This window comes from Takifugu flavidus, chromosome 19, assembly GCF_003711565.1.
Source record: "Takifugu flavidus isolate HTHZ2018 chromosome 19, ASM371156v2, whole genome shotgun sequence".
Classification (NCBI taxonomy): Eukaryota; Metazoa; Chordata; class Actinopteri; order Tetraodontiformes; family Tetraodontidae; genus Takifugu; species Takifugu flavidus.
The window spans coordinates 8659755-8681603 of record NC_079538.1 but is presented as its reverse complement, the minus strand read 5'-3'; the positions used below and the strand labels follow the sequence as shown (position 1 = coordinate 8681603).

General features: G+C 46.7%; 1 protein-coding gene across 1 annotated transcript; it reads left to right on the top strand.

Moving 5' to 3' along the window:
- The first annotated feature begins 6154 nt into the window (after nucleotides 1–6154).
- tcf21 (transcription factor 21) lies at nucleotides 6155–7594 on the top strand. Its single transcript, XM_057017565.1, has 2 exons — nucleotides 6155–6727; nucleotides 7202–7594. Exons 1-2 carry the CDS (start codon nucleotides 6311–6313, stop codon nucleotides 7289–7291), a joined length of 507 nt encoding a protein of 168 aa, XP_056873545.1. The 5' UTR covers nucleotides 6155–6310; the 3' UTR covers nucleotides 7292–7594.
- The last annotated feature ends 14255 nt before the right edge of the window (nucleotides 7595–21849 follow it).

The following is a 21849-nucleotide window of genomic DNA, read 5'->3' as shown; positions in this document are numbered from 1 at the left end:
ACACTCGCAAAGAGATACGAGCAATCGCTAAATCACACACACACACACACACACACACACACACACACACACACACACCACACACACACACACACACACACAAAACTTTAAGCCTCAAGAGACCTCTCTGAACCCTCCGTCCAGGAAGCAGACAAGTTTGTGTGTTTGTGTGTGTGTGTGTGTGTGTGTGTGTGTGTGTGTGTGTGTGTGTGTGTGTGTGTGTGTGTGCGCGCACGCACGTGCTTGTGAGTGTGCGTGTGCTTTTATCGCAAGTCCCATCTCACCTCTTCGTCATCTCCTGCTCTGTTAGCCTCCGGTAGCATTATGCCACCGTCTCCTGGGAGGACTCGTGCAAAACACAGATTAAGTGGAAATAAGATGCGAGATGGTGCTAAACTCAGCTACAAGCTGCTATCACGTGCACACACACACACACACACACACAGACACACACATACACACACTCACACACAAACACAGACCTGATTTAATTTTCTCTCTTTGTTTTAATTTCCCAGTGTAACATTTTTCTTCTCTCCGGTCCTGCTTTTCTGTCATAAACACGTTTTTTTTCATGTTTACACGGGAAGAGTGCAGGAGATTTGTTGTTGTATACTCCATGGCTCCGCGGGTGTACCCGGTGTTAGTGTGCAGGGGTGTATGTAAGAGATCGTACGCATAAGTCAAATGTGCAATGTTTGTACAAGATTCCTCCCAGTAAGCCAGCTCTGCTCATCAGGGGGGTGAGGGCTGGGGGGGGGGGGGGGGGGGGGGGTATCTCACATAGGAGACTTGATTCTGGGCTCGTCTGGGGCGGCGGTTCCCTTCTGGATCTAAAGGGAGGAAGGGGATGTGCGTAATGTGTTCACCCAGGAAGGCGGAGGGCTTCCTGCCGTTGGGACAGTGGAGGTTTCTCCGACTATCAGCAGCTCTGCACGGTTTATCCAGAGATATCAGCAGGTTATGTGGGTGTATCTGACTTGAGCCTGGAGTTTGTTAACGTTGACACGCACAGCCATACCCCCCCAACCCCACCCCCCCACAGGCATGTTCAGAGAAATACATAAATGTAACAAAATGTAACAAAAACACACACTCTGTTGAGCTCGGTGTGTGTAGCCAGGGCCTTCAGGGACTTCTCCTATCTCCCTTCCTGGGGTCTGATAATTCCCTCCCCCTACACCCGGAGCTACAGTAATTACCACCTAGCGCCATGAAAAGTCACAGATAATCCGTCTGTATCAATGGTCTTTTTGTGGGCCTGTGAGAGGCTGAGATATGACAGGGTGAGATCACTTCATCTGGTCAGAGGGGGGGAAAACCTGCACCATCGGGATACAACGAACCCTGAGAACCGCTGGAATTTGTGCACCTTGTCCTTAAAATCTGACCAAAAACATTCCACATATATAAATATACATGTGCGCCCCCCCCCCCCCCTTCCCCAGCCCCCCAAAAATGAGGAGGAGGATCAAAGTGCTGGCCCTGAAGCAGCCAATGGGAGGGCAGCAGTGTTTATCATCCTTCTCATCATCTGGCCGCGCTCCTGATGAATCAGGTGTGAAGGACACCAGCAACGGTGCTGCTGCTAAGTAGGTGCGTGAGACGCTAATTCTGACATTCTCTGCTCTCATGTGGGATTAGACTCATGGATTCTTCCACGCACAATAATATAGGCCCCAAGAGGCCACCTAATAGTTCATCGTAAGCTTTTTTTCTATTATCTTTCATCCTTTTGGTGCTGATTGTTTTTATTTTTCCTTTCGAGCTGGTGTAGAAGCTCTTCCTGGATCTGATTATTGGGATCATTTTCCCCAGTTGCCCAGCGCGAACACTCCGGGGAGGATTCCAGCCCGGGTCTTTCTCCCTCCAGTTTCCTCCCGCTGTCCAAAGGCTTCATTGAAAAGATTGATGGCTGACTTTAATTTGTCCCCTGGTGTGTGAGTGTGTGCGTGTGTGTGTTTGTGTGTGCGTGTGTTTGTGTGCGTGTGTGTGTGTGTGTTTGTGTGTGGGACCTGTGATGGAGTGGTGACCACAAGATGGATGGATGGATGTAGGGATGGAGGAATGGATGGATGGATGGATGGATGGATGGATGGGTGGATGGATGGATGTAGGGATGGGTGGATGGGTGGATGGATGTAGGGATGGATGGATGTAGGGATGGATGGATGTAGGGATGATGGATGTAGGGGTGGGTGGATGGACATCAAGTAATTGTAACCATCAGCTCAGAGTTTCATTCTGAGAGGGGTTTTGGCTAATGGTTGCTTGTTTTTGCTTGAGAGTTTTGACTATTTGTTTTGGCTCTGTGGAGCTGAGACGGCGTCCAATAACAGAGAGCAGAGTCGGGACAGTGGGGGTGGGGGGGGTGTCCTGGTGAAGAAGAGGGGGAGGGGGAGATTAAGGATTTAGTAGGGTGCTTGGAGTTCTGGTCTGTTGAAAGATCAAACCACACACACACACACACACACACACACACACACGCACACACACACACACACACACACACACACACACACACACGCACACACACACACACCACACACACACACACACACACACACACACACACACACACACACACACCACCACCTCACTGGTACCAGTGTCAGATAATAAAACTGAGCAGTCGCTCTTCTGTTTATAAAGCGCAGCCTCGATTGCGGTGACAGAGACCAGACCTTTGACTCGGAGGCTCCTCGCCATCCTGCACTGCCCAGCGCAGCGCGGTACTGTAGTCACACACACGCTCACACGCAACGCAAACACACTCCAAATGCAGCTGCATCGCGTCTCGCTTACTTCCGACAAGCCACTTTGGGCACTTAGCCAAGTCAAGTTCAACCCAGCAAAGCTTAAATAAAACTCACACACACCGTGTATGTGTGTGTGTGTGGTGTGTGTGTGTGTGTGTGTGTGTGTGTGTGTGTGTGTGTGTGTGTGTGTGTGTCTTTGGAATGCGACAACAGCACATTTCCCGGTGTTTTGAGCCTATAGCTAGTTTAGTCAGTTGAGGGGTCGGGGGTGGTGGTGGGTCTCATGGTAAACTGGAGAGAGCAGTATTTCACAAAAATGACTACAACTTAGTCAAACTGACATGAATCGAATGTGTTTATTCATGTAAAGCAGAGATTTTCTATGGCAGCTGTGAGTCTGACAGCTTTAAAGACCCCCCCCCCCAAAACAGAGGCATGCCCACGCAGCTATTAGCCATTTGTGCGGAATGTCTCTCTTCACGTTTTGTTTTTTTCTCACTCTTCCACCAGGAGAGATCTGATGTCATCATTTATAACCAAGCTGTGATGTCTAGAGCTGCTGTTGAGTCACCACTTCCACACAAACTGTTCATCCATCTATCTATCTATCTATCTATCTATCTATCTATCTATCTATCTATCTATCTATCTATCTATCTATCTATCTATCTATCTATCTATCTATCTATCTATCTATCTATCCATCAGTCTCAGGCTCAGGCTCAGTCTCAGTCTCAGGCTCAGTCTCAGTCTCAGGCTCAGCTCAGGCTCAGTCTCAGTCTCAGGCTCAGGCTCAGTCTCAGGCTCAGGCTCAGTCTCAGGCTCAGCTCAGGCTCAGGCTCAGTCTCAGGCTCAGGCTCAGGCTCAGGCTCAGGCTCAGGCTCAGTCTCAGTCTCAGGCTCAGGCTCAGGCTCAGGCTCGCTGTGATCCACAGCTCCTCGCGGTTCCAGGGACGGACGAGGCTTCCAGGTCGTTAACCCCCGCTGTGGCAGGGTATCAGTCTCCGTGCTGGCCTCCTCCCGGATGTTCCTGTCACTGAATATCAAAGGACTGTGCTCTTTTCCATGAAATATGACAATATTTCCACCCCCCTAAATATCTTCATAACTCTTTATGATGGCCCGGTTTGTCCTCCACATCCTTCTGTCCTGCTTTTCTCCCCTCCCGGCTGTATGTTTGCACTCTCCACAACCTCTCCTTTAGTTCTCCCTCTTTGATTTGTCTTCTACTTTTACAGACTGGGTAGGAAAAGAGTGTGTGTTTCTGTGCGTGTGTGTGTGTGTGTGTGTTTCTGTGCAAGTGTGTGAGTGTGTTCGGGGGAGTACGGCTGTGATAAGGGACACAGAGCTGGAGTGCTCAGACGTAGATGGATGATGTTTTTCTCACCCCGGCCCTCGCTGCCAGATTGCGGCTCCTCATTCTGGTCCTGACATCCAGCAACCTCATTTTCTTTGAATAGATGCAGGAAAATCAAATGTTTGGTCAAGAAATAAAACAATATTTTGGTTCCTCGTCCGCTGCCTTTCTTTCACATGCCCTGTTCTGTTTTTCAGCCGAGGATTTATGGAGGAATGTGAAATTCAGCATCAGAATTTAGCTTGAAATCACTTTTATCTGCGTTATTTATTGTGTAGACAGGAGGAAGCGACCACACAGGACGCCGCAGCCCTGTGGTGTTTATCATAAATGCTCTTCATCCTGGCCAGAATCAATGTTTTGTTATTGGTGTTTGACACGCCGAGGCTAGCGTGGACCTGAGAGGTGTTTGTGCCTGTGACAGAGAGAGAAATGATAATGACCCCGGGCATCAGGTGTCCCCCTCAGTGGCCCTGCCAGCAGCATCTGGAACCCGTCCCCACCCGGTGACATCACACAACCATCCTGACCTCTGACCCTGAACTGGCTAATTAGCAGCTTGTCCCTCCAAAACTGCCTGAGTTCCGCTCCCCTCCCCTCCCCTCCCTCCCACCCCCCCTTCACCTGTTGCACCACATCACTGCAGAAACACACACTCGTTCTTTCGGGATGAATTTACACACCAGTGCGACATTTTGATGGTTTTATTGGCGCCCAAGGAAGCGGGAAATAACGCTGCACCGTCTCCTGGGCTATTTTAGTCCATCTCCTACTCCCTGACTCTCTCCGGTGGATCCATGTATGTCAGATCATCAATCTCACAGACTCTATTATTACTTTTCCACAAAGTGCTTTGATTTCCAGCCCACCCAGGAGATTAGGTCCCCTTCTTCCTTTCCATTCTTTCCTTCCATCTCCGCACCTATCTGCTCTCCGTGTTTTGCTCTTTCCCCTGTGCTGAAGATAACGTCTTCTCCTCACATACCTTCGCCTTCTACAGTGCGCCGCTCACTGTTTCCGCTCCGATCTGCACTATGGGCAGTTTGCTTCTCGTTAATTCTGCTGGATTAAAGCCTCTCTAAGTGCACGGTGGTGGCGGAAGCAGTGAGGTCAAAGGTCAACTCTCGAGAGACACCCCTCTCTCATCCCTGCATGTGCTTTAGCTGTGTGAGCAAGAGTTGACTAGTTCACACACACACACACACACACACACACACACCACACACACACACACACCACACACACACACACACACACGACACACACACACACACTAAACCAGGAGGGAAACCTGCACATCGTGCATCCTCCCTCTGCTGGACTGATCAGACCAGGAGGACCTGTTAGATCCTCCTGGCGTCCTGGAGCAGCCAGACGTTTCCAGCAGCTCCACCGGCCGCTCGGTTGTTTGGACTCGGCTCCGTGTGGACCAGTGCACGTGTGTGGAATGATGTGGAAGGCCAAACAGGGGATTGTGGGTGCCAGATATCCATTACATCAGAGGGGACCGAGGCGCCAGTTTGCCATTTGAGATGTGGACAATCCCCCCCCACCCCCCAAACACACACACACACACACACACACACCACACACACACACACACACATACACACACTTTATCCTGTTAACTGTTAAGATGGTAGTTAAGTACACCCTGTGTGTTCTGAGCTGACATTTCATTATTGTAAGTATAAGCGAATAATATTGCTTAATTGTAAGAATAATGGTTGATTTTATAAAAGTAGATCTAAGAAGCTGCTGGTGTCGGGCTGATAAACTTTTTATTTATATATTAAAGTTTATTGGGTTTCAGTTTTTTTAAAAACAGTTCTTTCCTAAATAGATCATTGGTGAATATTGTGCATTTTCGCAGTGTTTTCACCAATATAAAGTGTGGTTTTCTCCTCTTCCTTCCTCCCTCTGAAGGCCCTCCACGGGCCCTTGTGGTCCTGGATCTCAGTGAGAACCTGCACTAGACCAGTGTCTCCTCCCAGCATGAGGTAACGCCTCTCAGTGGACATATAAAGTCAGCTCCACTCTCCTCCATTCATGCAGTTAGCAGCTCATGAACGCATCACTTAGACCTCTGTGTGTTTATGCTTTTGTGTGTGAGTGTGTGAGTGTGTGTGCGTCCAGCGTGTTCAGCCTGTACTGCTCACATGTTCTGAGGCCGCTGCTGTAGGAGACAGCTCACCATGTCCACCGGCTCCCTCAGCGACGTGGACGACGAGCTCCTGGACGGCATCCTGAAGTTCGGCTCCTCCGGCAAAGACTCCAACGAGAGCACGGAGGAGAGCTCCAACTGCGAGGGCGCCAACGACGCGCCGGGAAAGAAGCGCAAGACTGCGTCGCGGAAAACTGCCGCGAAGGGCGTGGCGCAGCAGGAGGGCAAACACGTGCAAAGGAACGCGGCCAACGCCCGGGAGAGAGCCAGGATGCGCGTCCTGTCCAAAGCCTTCTCCCGCCTCAAGACCACTCTGCCCTGGGTACCACCGGACACCAAGCTCTCCAAACTGGACACGCTGCGCCTGGCGTCCAGCTACATCGCGCACCTCCGGCAGATCCTGGCCAACGACAAGTTCGAGAACGGATTTATCCACCCGGTGAACCTGGTAAGACCGAAAATGTAGCGTTATTGTTAAGGAATTTCAAGTGAAAAGTGATGAATCGGCAATTTTGTTTGACGCAGAGAGTTTCTATTTATTGCCAGCGTTTGTAATATTGAGATTTATTAACATTTAACAACTTGTTCATGCGTAAAAGAGGAAGGTTTGCAAGGCAGGTGCAACAGGCACCGTGACTGCCCGTTTAATAAAGAAATTAAATAACAGTATAACCTGTGTTAGCGTATAATAATACACAATTTCGATTACTATTAATAATTTGGTTAGTGTAATATGCATATTAAAATAGACAAAAGGAAAATCACAATTCATTTATTTTCAAAGGTGATAGATTTTTAAAACATATATATATGTATTATTATACTCAGCACCATCGACATCATTGTTTCAGAATCTGAATGCTGAAGATAGTTTTTCTTTCCTTTCTGAAGTTTTTCCTGACTGTCCGTGTTTCCTCCGCAGACGTGGCCGTTCATGGTTGCGGGCAAACCAGAGAACGATCTGAAAGAGATGCTGAACACAACGAGGCTGTGCGGAACCACGGCGTCCTGACGAAGCCCGCCGGGCCTCCTTTATGAGGAAAAAACCAAAACTTTCTTAAGAAAACCATTCCTTTAAAATGCGCCTCATCTCCCGCAGACTGTTGACGAAAGACGAAGAGGAGATTCCGTCTCTGTGAGAAATATTATTTAAATCCACCCCGTCCCGCCTCGCTGTCTTTGCTGGTCCAAAGATTCTGTCATTTTGTTGTTTTCATACTCTGCAGATGCATTTTTAGGCTTGCGTCGGTGCGCACGGGGACTCCGATTTGTACAGATTTTACATACGCAAATATATATTTGTATCACTTTTCCAGCCTGTGTGACTGAGTCTTTAGTCTTTGTTTCCGTGTGTGGGCTCGGTGTGACCCGGTGACCCCTGGAATCACCGCGCTCCTTCAGAGCAGCAGAACCCGAGCAGATAAACTCTGTTGTTTCAGACAGATAAAGATGGACGCGGTTGTCACACAATCAGGCCTCGGCCAAGATTATCTGGCACACTTCAGGGCTTTAAACAAAACAATTTGCACAGATTTCCGAGACGGATGACCGACTTTAGAATAAAGTCTCTGACGGCTGAGATTAATATTAATCCAAGGCCCGCAGGTGTGCGCAGATTTCTCAGCCAATCAGAAGCGCTGATCTCTTCGCTGGTGTCGAACTGGCAGAAAACCTGCTTTAATCCCGCCCAGACAAGTTGTTTTAATTCTCTCGGGTTGTGACCGCTGTGTTTACACCATGCGGACAGTTATTTATGCAGTCTGACACACACCTCGCTCCTCTCTCTCTCTCTTTATTGGCCTGAAAGGAAAGGCTGGTGTTGCTGCAGAAATGTCTCCACCTTGCCCCCCCCCCCCCCCGGACTTTTGTCTCTATTATTTCTCCCCACGAACATTAAAAAACCTGAACATTTCCAAAAACGTCACTCGAAGGTTAAACAAAATCTGTTAAAAGTTGTCAAAAACAGTTTAAAATTCACAAACTGTTTAAAATTGAACTGAAATGTTGAATTTATTCCAGTATTTATACGAAATTTAAACATAAATGTTAAAAACTAAAGAAAATTAAAAGGTAGATCATAAAAATAATAAAACGATATGATACGAATAATTGAATATATACTTCATATATCTATATGCTTATATGTTTACTTTTAATACTATATTTACACCATTAAATATCTTATTTAGTAAAAAGTGACATTTGATCATAAAGGTAACACAGGGACGCGTAACTCCAACTTAATTAGTTGTTAAAACGAATATTTTGTTGACTTTTTATTCGGGCTGGCTTTAAACCTTAAATTATTATTATCATCATTATTTTTGCTAAAAATGGCGTTATCATCGGTTGCCATGGCAACACTTTGTTCCGATCATAAGGTGCATTTTTGAGTGACGGGTAGGGGGCGGGGCCTAAGGAGCAGCAGAGATGGAGTGAGGTGGCAATAAAAGAGTCCCACCGCCGTCCCTCCCGGGACCCTCACCTAATACATCAGCCTTGGTGTGGCAGGGGCCTCACCGCCACCTCAAAGGGACCACCGGGGAGAAAATAAACTTGGCCGCCTCTCTTCGCGGGGCCAGCTGCAGATGCAGAGGAGGCAGGGAGGGTGTCTCCGTGGAAGGCTGGGGCCGGGATTCCCATGCTCACTAATTGTTTTGTTGGACGGCTGCCCAAACTGCGCTGTGAAAAACGGAGGAGAGGGAAAGAAGTCACACATGTTCCGGCTGATCTCACCGTGTTCAACCCCCCCTCGCCTCGCACATCATCTTCTGCACGGCCTGAACACGCATTAGAGTGTTGTCAACAGTTTATGCTAAACATTCCTGCATCTCTCTGCCTGCATTTAGAGCATAAATTGCAGTCGAAGCTTATGGAGGAAGGTATACACTTACTTTGGCCTGTTTGTGTCACTTAAACCTGGTTTTTCTAAAAAGCACACACTCGTTAATTCTCGAGACTCCTGTCTCATCCTTGCTTCAGCTGTGTGACACACACACACACACACACACCACACACACACACACACACACACACACACACACACACACACACACACCTCATCAAAAACATTACATCTTGTTCCAGTGTCTCGTACATGTCTCTCAGTCTCCCCCTACAGATCAAATGGCGACATGACACCTGTTCAATGTAGCAATACTGACATCTACTGGAGATAAAATTGGGAATTATTTAATTAAAACATTATTTTTTTTCGTTAAAAATCCAAACTGCGTTAAATGTAAATTTAATTTGAATCATTCAGCACTTCGACAGTATTAATTAATATTACAGTATTCATTTATTCGAAAATAAAAGCTTAAAAGTTGTCAGTGCAGAGACGTCACGTTTGCAGCTTATCATAAACATCTTACCTGTACATTAAAATATACAGAAACAGCAATTAAGTGTTCTGTGAATTAATCCTGCAAGTCATCCATGTGGTGCATTCACTGAACACAGCTGAGTACAAGAGATTTGACAGGGCCTTCAGATTTATCTCTAATTAAGCTGCTGCATAATTTCTTTTATTATTTTTTTTTAAGTGAGCTGTTTTTCCATTTAAAACACAACATTTTTGTATTGAGTCCGATCTTCACTTCATTATGGAACGTAAAACTTCTGCCAATGGTTATCAGACGACCTGCTTTCGTTTTAACCGAATAAAAGTGCATTAGAGCCATTGAATTAATCGATTATTCAAAATTCAATATTATTCAATCCAAGCAAAAAAGTGAATAAATACAGGTGGTTTTGGACATATCTAATTAGTTTTTGTGTTGAAAAAAGATGGGGAAAAAAAGATGGAGGGAGAGAAGAGAAAAGCTAATTACATCTATTGACCACACGAGGGCAGCATAGCAACGCTGGTAACGTAATCCGTTAAAGTGCTGCAGGGTTTTCCCTTTATTTTAAAGGGAAACATAATGAGACGATTTCTGAACATGGTATGTATAACTTCTAAAACATTGTCTATTTAACTACTGAAAACAATAACTATAACTAAAGCATGAATAGGACAGTAAATTCAAGTTGTGGCTTATTGAGATGAAGTGAAGTTGTTGAATCTGTCGCAGATTTAAATAGGAAGTGAGCACAGACCTCCAAGCAGCTTATTTCCTTCCATATTGTGACTTGCACCAGTAGCATAGCTGTACAGAGGCATGAGCTCTTGACCTTTAGAAGATCAAATGTCAAGGTCTGGAACATCATGAAAATCTTCATAAAGTTCACTATTTCCTGAAAATTTAATTATGATCAGTAAATAACTTTTCAAGTAATTTTGCCCACAAACCCAGAGATAAACGCTGGCTGTCACATAATCGCCTCGGCGGAGGCAATTACATCAACGTGTTGTTGTGTACTTAAAGGAAAATCTCACCATATTCTAACAGGAGGTGGGGAACAGCTGCTGGCAGTGTCACTGTGGATCAGATGGCATGAGAGGCTGGCGCTGCAGCCACCAGCACGGGGGAGATGCCACAGATATCTGAGGCCTGCCCTGATCTCCTCCCTGCTGATTATTGCCGTTCTAGCACCTCTGGCCTTCACGTCATTGCAGGAGCAGTAAATTATCTGCCTATATCTTTGCCATTCTTCTTGTCTCAGGCCAAAAAAAGTTCTGAGGTTCACTTGTGTTTGTTGGGAATGTAAAAAGATGATTTTCTAAAGAGCTGATCTGATTTTGACAAATGTTTTTTACAAGACTTCTAAAATTGAAGCAGCAGCACACCAAGGCTCATCACACTGACGCTCTCCTCCTGTGCATCACTAGTAAGAGCAAATTAAGATGGAAGATGCCGCTGCAGGCCCTGATGTTCTAGCTGGCAAACACAGATTTATGGAGCCTGACGTCCTCCCCATCCAGCAGACTGTAAAGGAATTTCACCGGACCCAGAGGTTGTGTTACATTGCAGCAATCACAGCCGTGAACACGCGAGGCGCCGCAGAAAAACGTCCATTAAATGCAATTTTATTTGCAGCTTTGGTCCCAGAAAGGTGGCATTGGCAGGTTTTTCCCCTCAGCCTTGAACCGCTGAAGCGCCTAAAAACGCAGAGCTGCAATTGGATGGTTTAGGGCTTAAGGAGTGCTGATAGGCCGCTGCAATTTGGGATCAGGGAGCATGCAGAGGTCAAAGGAGCTCTCTCTCTCTCACACACACACACACACACACACACAACACACACACACACACTGATTCTGTAAGAGCAATGTTAGCAGAAGGAAGGGGTGAGTGGCTAAATGATGTTTTCCCAGGTGGCCACAATTGCGTGCTGGAGTGTTCCCTGGCCGCCCGCTCCGCTCCGCGTGTGTGCCTGAATGATCCCCGTGTTGATTTTAGAGGATTCGGGTCCATTACAATTAGAAAGACCTGAATCAAGTCAGACTGCCGCAGCTCACCGCAGACGGCTGAACGGTCAGCCGAGTGGACCTGAAGCTTTTCCTTGTTATTCCCACTTAAGGTAAGACTGTGCAGACAACTGGGCAGCTTCCTGCGTTTATCTAACAAGTGTCCATTCATCCAGGAGTCAGGACGAGGATGGGTCACTGCAGAGGGGCGCACAACACAAGAGTTACTGTTGAGTCACGGAGCTGATGAAAACTGAGGCTAATCCTCAGTGTGTGTGTGTGTGTGTGTGTGTGTGGGTGGGGGGACTCAAAATGGATCCAGGTAACTGGGTATTATTTGATTTAAGTGATTAAAACACCTGTTTTAATTGAGTCTCTTTCTGTGTGTTAATGCATGGGTGTGTGTGTGTGTGTGTGTGTGTGTGTGTGTGTGTGTGTGTGTGTGTGTGGCCCCAAAGAACACGTGTTTCATTACAGGCTGAAATTGCTCACAGCTGACTCTGTTTATTTAATCTTAATTAAGTCTGGACCTCACTCGGAAATTTGGCTCTGAAAGGATCCTCAATTAATTCCAAACCTCATCAGACGTGAAAGAACGTGCAACAGCACCGCTGGGGGGGTTGTGTGTGTGTGTGTGGGGGGGGGGGGGGTACCTGGGCACAGCGAGTACACATGGGCCCAATTATAATCCAGGAATTCTGCAACGGATAAAAATTCCTCTAATCTGGGGTCTTCCTCAAGTTGGTGTGAAGGAAATTTAGGGGCTCCCTGTTTTAAGTGGGTCCAGATCCGCCCAGCCTCCTGACACCGGTGCTGCTGGGAGAGGTGTGTTTTTGTAGGGTTATTTTGTTGGAATGGGCCGCAATTTTGCTTAAAAGTGACTGAATTCATTTGGGGGTCTGCTGACAGAAGGTCTGGAGTTATAGAAAGCAGATGGATGGGATAAAAGAATCACATATTTATTGGTTTATTTATTTTTATAGTGTTTTTCTGTCCACTGTAGCAGATAAAATATATATTTTCCCACATAAGCTTATCTAGCATTTTATGCTATATACTTTTTAGAGACCTTCTTTTCCCTAATAATAGCATAATGATTAAAAGATTTATTGAATGCTCTATTACACTTCTAACAAAGGAACAAACAATCAGTTAATAGTAATGATATCACCATAGCAACAGGTATTTTATGCCTATTATATTTCTGTCGTGTTTTAAAACCATGCTAATGCTACATTTTCTGGATTTGGTTCACTTTGGTTTAGAGATTTGAATGTAATTTGATTATGGGGCTGCTGCCACCCATGTAGGTGGGGTCAGAGGTCACTTTTGTGTGTCCTGTTGTACAGTTGCATGAACAGTTTCCCTCAGCTAACAACTGAGCTACCAGCCTAAGTTTCTGCTCCTGCAAAAACCTGCGATCAAAGACGCAAACGTCGCTCCTGAATTAAGGAGCCTGTAGGTGAGGAGTTAAGTTAAGGACTTTCCAAAGCTTTCCATGATTTCCTAACGGGGGTTCGGGAGGGGGATCGCCATCACTCCTCTCCATCCCACTCTCAAGATGCCATTTGTCCACCTTGGAACTCTGATGCCCTTCCGGAAAGCCGCGTATCAGCTTTCCCCCCAGCTCCCTCCACCATACATTTTTAATGGAGACACTCGTGCACTGGACAAATGATTTTTATTTTTGACCGGGGAGGGCTGGATACAGTTACAGAGGCCCGGTGGGCGAGGGAGCGTGAGCGGTGACAAACACCCCCCCCCAGCAGAGCAAACTTTAGTAGGAAACACACAAAACTACCCTGTTGGACTCCTCTAAAATGGTGGATTTACTCAGCGCTCAAACTGTGATGGGCCGACGTCCAGGATGATGAGAGAGGTTCATTAAAGACGGATTAGAGCCAGACTAAACCCATTAACTCTGGATTAAAACCACTATCATTCCAATCAAATCTGAATTAAAATCTATGCTGCAATGAGACTGGACACATTTTGACACCAGTGTGCTCGCGTACTGTGTGTGTGTGTGTGTGTGTGTGTGGTGTGTGTGTGTGTGTGTGTGTGTGTGTGTGCGTGTGTGTGTATGTGCATCTGAATGTTTGAGGCCTTAAAGGACAGAATAACTTTACCTGTCTTTACCTTACCTGTCTTACAAGGTTCCAGTGTGTGTGTGTGGTGCGGTGTGTGTGTGTGTGTGTGTGCGGTGTGTGTGTGTGTGCGTGTGTGTGTGTGTGTGTGAGTGGGTAATGTGAGATGCCTTGTGTAACAGCAGTTGGCGAATAGAGGGGACGAGCATACTGAAGGTCCCGCGAGGCGTCCACATTGGACAAAGTGGTCTATGGCATCACAGTGGTATGTAGGTATGTAAAGGTGTGTGTGTGTGTGTGAGAATGTGAATGTAGTGAAAAATAGGGATCAAATGAAAATCAAGGTTATCTTTTTCTTTCTCGTCTAACTGCGGAAATTGGCAGAAAATGTGTCCTTGTCAAGTCTTTAATCTCTTTAAAGTATGTTTTTGAAACAAAAGGAACAGTAACATTGAGTTAGCCCTAATGTGAACAGCTGCTGGATGTGGACAAGCAGATGGCACACACACACACACACACACACACACACACACACACACACGCACACACACACACACACACACACACCTGATGTCTCACCTATGAATTTTAAATAATCTCATTACCTTCCCCCTGTCCTCTTCCTCAGGGTCGTCCCAGCTCCATCTCTCCTCGTGTTCAGCCCTGGTTTCTGGCCTGAATGAGTGCGGACCACCCTGGGGAAAATGGGGGTGGATCACGTTACACCCCAAAAATGTAGAGGGCCTACAAAAGGTCCATGGGACATCAGGACGAGGGAGCGAGGGTCGCCAAGAGAGGGGAGGGGGAAATCAGAGAGGACATGAAAGAGTGCATTAGTGAGAAGGGGGAAGATTGATTGGGATGGAGAGATGAGGGAGCCGATAAATGGAGGTGGAGGTGAGAGAAAAGAGGCTGGGGACACTGGAATACTGTAGTTTAGACAAATAATCCAGGTATCTATTGCTGCTCAGATGAAAGAAAAATCAGTTTCTGGGTTTTTTAACACTGATTTCTCTTCGTCTATGATTTGGCGCTCGCTCGGCTAAAGTGGAGGAAACATTTTGGTCCCGAATGAGTCACCGGCTCGTCCGCCGGGAGCACGAGACACAACATTTGCGGTGGACTATTATGATATTCCATTCAACCGTGATGTTTCCATGGATGTAACCGTGGTCATTTGATGGTTGAAACCTTGAACCTCTCGTCTCTGGCGACAAAGGCCCGAACTTTGTAAACTTCCTGCGCAGGATAAACTCGCTTTAAGTCCCGTGGTCGTCGGCGGTGAGTTAAAGTTCTCCGGGTTTCTGAGACGCTGGGTCATTGTTGACATTTTAATTCTGCTTATTGTTTTTACTTGTCACCAAATACATATAAAAAAGGAACCCAATTTAGGCAGCAGCTTGTTTACAATTAGGCTAAATGTCAGCTAGCTTCTGTTTCTTGTCCCATCAAACTCCATCCTTAGATCGGTGTTGTCAAGACAACCAGAAAAACCTAGCTACACTTACACAGAATGTTCTTTTAAAACAGTCTGGTCCAACCTCAGCGGCTGAGTCGGCATTCACGTGTCGCTAATGTTACTTAATGTTACTACAAATTTAAACAAAAATCCAAACTGCTTCCAAACCTGCTATTTCCCACACGTGTCCTGAGGGGGGCGCTGTGGGACAGCGGGATCTTGGCTCTGCCTCTTTATTGACATTTAATGATAATTATAACTTAGGTCACCGCAGGGGCAGACGTAGGCACACACACACACACACACACACACACACACGCACACACACACACACACACACACACACACACACACACACAGACGTGCTGCCTGGTTAAAAACACGAAGACATTAGCAGTAACTCGATGCTGAGTGAGTATTGATCTACTCTCAGGAGGATCTGAGAGAACACAAGACTGCACTTTAACACAGAACTTGACCATCCAGGCTGGCCAGTGTGTGTGTGTGTGTGTGAGAGAGAGAGAGAGAGAGAGAGAGAGTGAAAGAGGAGGGAGAATTGTGAGATTAGACCTATAAATTCTGTCAAAATGTTTAAAATTCTGCGACAAATTTAAAAATGGACAATTAATTAGCTCGGAGGGGGGATCACATCACATGATTGAACCAAAAAGTGTCAGCTTTAATCTTCTCTCCTCAGGTCTTTAAGGCTTGTCTCGTTCGTCACCAAAGGTCAGACTTCCTCTTTCTTCCTTCCTCCTTCCTTCAATGTCGCTCTCCACGTCCTCCTGTGAGGTCCTGAGTGACACGTTCAATCTGCCTCTACAACGTTACGCAGCCCAGACCAGACTGTGAGGCAATCAGGCCCGTGTGTGTGTGCGTGTGTGTGTGCGTGCGTGTGTGTGTGTGTGTGGTGTGTGTGTGTGTGTGTGTGTGTGTGTGTGTGTGTGTGTGCGTGTGTGTGTGTGTGTGTGAGACCAGCAGGGATTTGATGATTATGATTGCTGGGGACACGTGCTCTTCAGATTCTTTAGTGATTGCCTCCAAACGCACCACGGATGCCAAACACAACAATAAACCCTGAAAGAGAGAGAGAGAGAGAGAGAGAGAGAGAGAGAGAGAGCTCATGTACGTCTGTTTCTTGAAGATATCCAGACCATAATAACATGTCCGAAGGGGACCTGAAAACAGGGAGCAGATGGAAAAACGACCAGATTAAAGTGTGTGTTTCCATACATGTGCACGTTACAGACGGTGTGATTATAACCCTATTACATGTTGTGCACCATGTAACGTGCAGCTCTTGCAGGTTGGTTCTCACTGCAGTTGTACGTGTGCACACACAAACGCAAACACACACACACACACACCACACACACACACACCACACACACACACACACATACACACACTGAAGTCCTTCGTCGTACAGTCGCATTGTAATGAGCACCTCGTGCCGTCGCATTAGCTGGCACGCCTGTCCGTCTGTCTGTCTGTCCGTCTGTCTTCTTCAGACTTATATCTTTGCTCACCATCTTGGCTCAATTTCGGGCTTCTGATCACCAGGAAACGATCCTAAATCTTCCATTTACGGATCTTATTTACACGTCTTTGCTCTTCTGTGTTTGTAAGGATTGTCACTGACATGACATATTTGCTAACCCTAACATCACAGTTAAAAGCCCAACCCTGACCTAAGCCCAATACTAACTTTAAAACCAAGTCTTACCCCTCAAACCTATAAAATTGTGAGGGCCTGACAACATTTCTCCACCTAAACGGTCATGGTTTACATCTGGGTCCTCACAATGTCACCAAAACACACACACACTGACCATTACATTGACCGTTGCTCGACGGGTTGTTCAATGCTTGTTCAGCATTAATAAAAGAAATTAATAAAAGAAAATAGACATCAGATATTTCTTGAAATTGGAACACGATCAGTCTTCACATTAGCACCTTTGTTTTAATTCAACATCTCCTTCATTCTCAGACCCCAGCTGAGCTTTGCTGAGCTTTTACTGAGTAATCAGCTCAAAGTTGATTCCATTTAATTTCTGGGTCAAGATCACTTCACCAGTCGTGGTCGGCGACTAGCGGTTGACCCAGCCTGATCCCGGACCACCTCACCGTTATTTCAGGGACGCAACGTCATCATACACTCACAGAAAGTAGCTGCAAATACATCGGTAATAAAGTTCGGCTTCCTCTGCTGCCTCTCTGAATCAGTCAGCAGCCTCCTCTCCTCCCATAAGCCTGTTAATCTTCTGGAACTCTTCTTCGATGGTTTTCCCCTCCTCGCACCATCTGAAGTCCTACGTCCCTCCTTCATTTTAGCCTCCTTCCCTCACACACTCAGTTTCTAACACACAAGAGAAGAGAAGTTTCCAGGAATGGATGAGCTAACTTTGAAAACCTTTGGATTGGGATGGGCCTAACTACACTCCGCTCACCCTGTGGGGGGGTGTGTGGGGTGGGGTGGGGGGGTGTAAAATGTCTCCAGCACATCTGAAGACGGGGCCGATGGCCGACTGAGGCTCGTGGGACATCTGCAGTCCTCCTCCAGCAGAAAACGCTGTTCTGTCCATTCACTTTCTCAGCTCCGGGTTCTGCGTAGGATGGGTGTGGGAAGTGGGGATGAAGTGAGGAGAACAGGCACGGGTCGTTGACCTCTGTTGACCTCTGCCGGTTAGAGCTTGTGCCGTGCGTGAAGAGTTTCCTTGAGAAATGTTTCATTTTTCTGCCTCTGCATCGTGCTGTGTCTCACCGACGCAGCACAGACGTTACACACATCAAATCCACACGGCGGAAAGTGATTTGAACTTTGACTGCTGCAGCTTTTGCAATCAAAGCCTCAACTGATTTAACATGACGGCCCGGATCTCCATGTGGCCGGCCCATTTGGCCGTCCTGCCTCCAGTCCGGCCGGAGAGACGAGCGGATCACACTCACTTAAAATGCTCCGGCCTGCGTTCACGGTGTTTTTAGTCACTTTGACTCCAAATTTCAAAGATTGTGCAACGTTTTGGAGCACTGGAACCTTCTCTGGTTCACTTAGTTTTGTGAAATAACTCTCACACAGAACATGTAGCTCACCCCCACCCCCCCACTCCTCCCATTGTGGTGTAATTATTGGGGCAGGGGAAGTGGTGGACTGTTCCTCTACTTAAATATGATGTCCATAACCATAAAACACGCACATGAAGGCGAGTCTCCCAGCATCCCCGGGGTGGTGCGGTGGAAGTCCTGAGCTGACATTTAGGTGGAGGGAGCTGGAAGAGAAACGGCACAGAGGCTGCGGTCCAAAGCTGATGGTAAACTAATTTTGCTTCCCCCGAAAACACAAACGTCTGGACCGTGCGTTCGCATAAGCGAGGGGGTCTCCGAGGATGCTCACGCCCTCTCGGCCCTCACCTCCCGCCCCTCAAACGCTTTCGCACACGTTTGCTCGCCGTCCTGGTGAGTAAAAGTAGAAAAGGACACTGGAAGAGAACGAATTCTGCCGTTACGTTTTTGTCTTATTTTGAAATCAAATACCCACCCTTTTCAAAATAAAAGCACCCCGCTTTCAGCTCTGTCCCAGTAAGAGTGATGTGGCATTTTCAGCCTCTGGGAAGTAAAGAGATAACGTGACAAGAGGCCACACAGACGAAGACACAATTAACATCTGCCCCCTCGATTTTGTCTGTTCTGCTCCATCGAGTGTTTAACGTAGAGCCGCTGTAGGAGAAATCTGAGCGGCGGCTCCTCAGCAGGACATTACAGGAATTTACGACGTGTTAAATGTTTCCTTTGTTCCGCGCTGTGGTAGCTCGCTGCGGCAATTAGGAGAGGCAGAACTCTGCAGTAGGACCCCCCCACCACCACCATGACCACCACCATCACTGTAAAAACTCCACAAATCTACCGAAACGCTTCGGATCAAGCCGTCGCCGCAGTTTATAACCGTCCCCTGAAAGGTCTGACAACATGTGAGACCCTCAGACGGCGTTTGTCTCCATGCACTGAAATAAACACGATGACCCATTCCATTTGGCAAAATATTTGGCAGGAGGGAGGGGCTGAGGATTGGGGGGGTGTGGGTGTGTGTGTGTGTGTGTGTGTGTGGGGGGGGGGGGGGGGGGTATAGGTTAGCTGTGGTAATAACCATAAATCAGCCTTGAAGCGCTGCCGTGTCACATGTCCGACTCTGCCACTAATGAACAGCCCCATCTTTCAGGGAGTATTTTTATCCGTGCGGCCTGACACCCGGCTTCTGGAAGCGTCCTCTCGTTTTACGTCGTCAGCACCTCGGCCCTGGCCCGAGCGCGGGTTCCTCGCATATCTATAAATACCAGCCAGCTAAAAAGCATTTTCTCTCACCCGCCCCTCGCTTTGGCAGGAACCAGGAAGTTTGCGACTTGGCAGCGGCTCCTAAACTTCTATGCAACTGGACATCATGGGGCTTAGGTCCCCCCACCCCCAACCACCACCGCCTCCACTCCTGCATTACCCTCCAGTGAACAGCTGCCTAAAAAAATAGACCCTTCCAGTCTGTCGGCCCGTTTCTCACTGGTCTCAGTTTTATTAAACCAGTTTAGGATCAATTGTGTGGAGTTTTATTCAGAAATTTGTCCCTTTTCCGCTGCAGAAACTTTATTGATTTACCCAGGAATTTTAAAAACCTTGACACATTTCCACTGAAAATTACCCGGGTATAAAAAAATTCTGACAATCCATAACTTTGACTAGAATAATGTTGAAAGTTCCATTACTCTTACAATATTTCAATCATTTTTCTCATATTTCATATTTCTCATTTACTTATAGAGCAGCAGCCTTCGGGTCGGGGTTTCTTTTAAAGGAGAGACCTTGTTGATATCATAACAGTGTGATTAGTTAATTTCAGACAGTAGCCAGACACAAAAAAGTCTTTAATCCAGACTAGTCATCTACCTCGGCTATTAGCAAATTTTAGCTACTTCCACACTAGAACTAGCCAAGAGCACGCCTCTGCATGTCCATGTCTCTGGTTGCACGTCCAGCAAGAAGTGTTACGTGATCTAACCGTGACCAGGAGATTATGCCTAAACCGGTATGCTTGAAGCATTTTGATCCAGTATCTTAATTACAGTATACGATGCTAACTGTTGTGTATACAAAAAGCATTAGCCTCTGTGGCTAAGGGCAGCAAACATGCTGACAGATAGATCTCCTTGCTGTGCAGGAAGTGAGGCCAATGTGTCACCAGTGTCATCGGCATCTTTGTGAGACTGGGAAGTTTTCAGTGTTTTGCCAGCCAACCCATTTCTTCATGTTAGCACTAGCATGTCTCACAGTTACAAATATCTGTTTGGCTCATTTGGTAACAGCAACCTCGCTGCTATTGTGTCGTGATTGTTGTTCACTGTCTCCTCGGTGGCGGCGCCGGGTCATTGTCTACCCTGTTGGCCTGCCCATGGGCACCGTGGACCAATTAAATATGACAACCTCGATTACATGAGGTCATGCTAACTGACGGCATCATGTGACTGCGCCGACCTACTCAGACAAACACCACAAAAGGCCTGGAAATCACTGCCATTGCATGACCTGAAAGCCGATATTGAAGAGCCTCCTGACATGTTCTGTGACAAAGGCTGCAGCAACTGAAAGTCTCCCAGTGGAAACTCCCAGTAAACCAGCAGCCGATGGGCAAACAGAGAAAGAGTGGCGCCGTTGTACTTCCTGGTGGAGTTGTCCTTTCAGACAAACAAGTGAACGCTAAAGAAAACGGACCCCAGATTTACCGAACCTATGGAGGGAACGTATAGAAAATGAAAACAGCTCCAGCGGCGGCTGCTCCCAGTCCAGTGTTTGCTTTGCCAGTATGTCAAAGGTTTTCTCCCTCTGTGGTTTTGCCAGCAGATGTGCCAGCCAATGCCAGTGTTTGTGTGTGTGGTGCCAGTGGACCCCCCCACACACACACACACACAGACACACACACACCACCTACACGATAACACCAAGGAGGCTTTTCAATGGTATAAACACAGAAACGATGTTGTGACATCATCATCTTCAATAAACGGTTATTAGTTTTGATAAACATTCAGCGTTTTGGACTCTGCGGCCGAATCTGTCGTTGAGGGATCAGCGAGGGAGACAGGGTGGTCTGACGTTACCCTCCCAGGATTTATTGCAGCCATGTTTATGTTTGTTATTTTGCTTTGCACGCTTTGGTTTTTATTGGCACCGTTTCTCTGCTTTTAAGTGCAGACAGATCAGCCAGCGCTGTGTTTTCCCACTGCCCGTTTGTCTTTGTCGTTTCCTATTTTCCGCTGTGTCGACTGAGCGATCGGCCGTCCGAGGGGAGCCGACGGCTGCGCGCGCTCCGCTCTTTCAATAACTTGGACTTTGCTGATGGTTAAGATTGCTTTTTCTTCTTAATTGACAAATGTATAAAGCAGAATTTTGCACCCTCAAATAACATATTATGCTTCATTTATTTATTTTCTATTGTTATATTTTACATTTTACTTTAATATTTCTGTCATGATGTTTTTAATTCCATATTTTCTCCTACATTTCTAGCATAAGTATCTTGCCCGTCACAAATATTAGCGACTTTTCCACTATAATCAGTTACAGTTGTGGATAATTTGTTAAAAACAACAGTATTCCTAAGACTCTTGTCCTGACTTCATATGTGATGT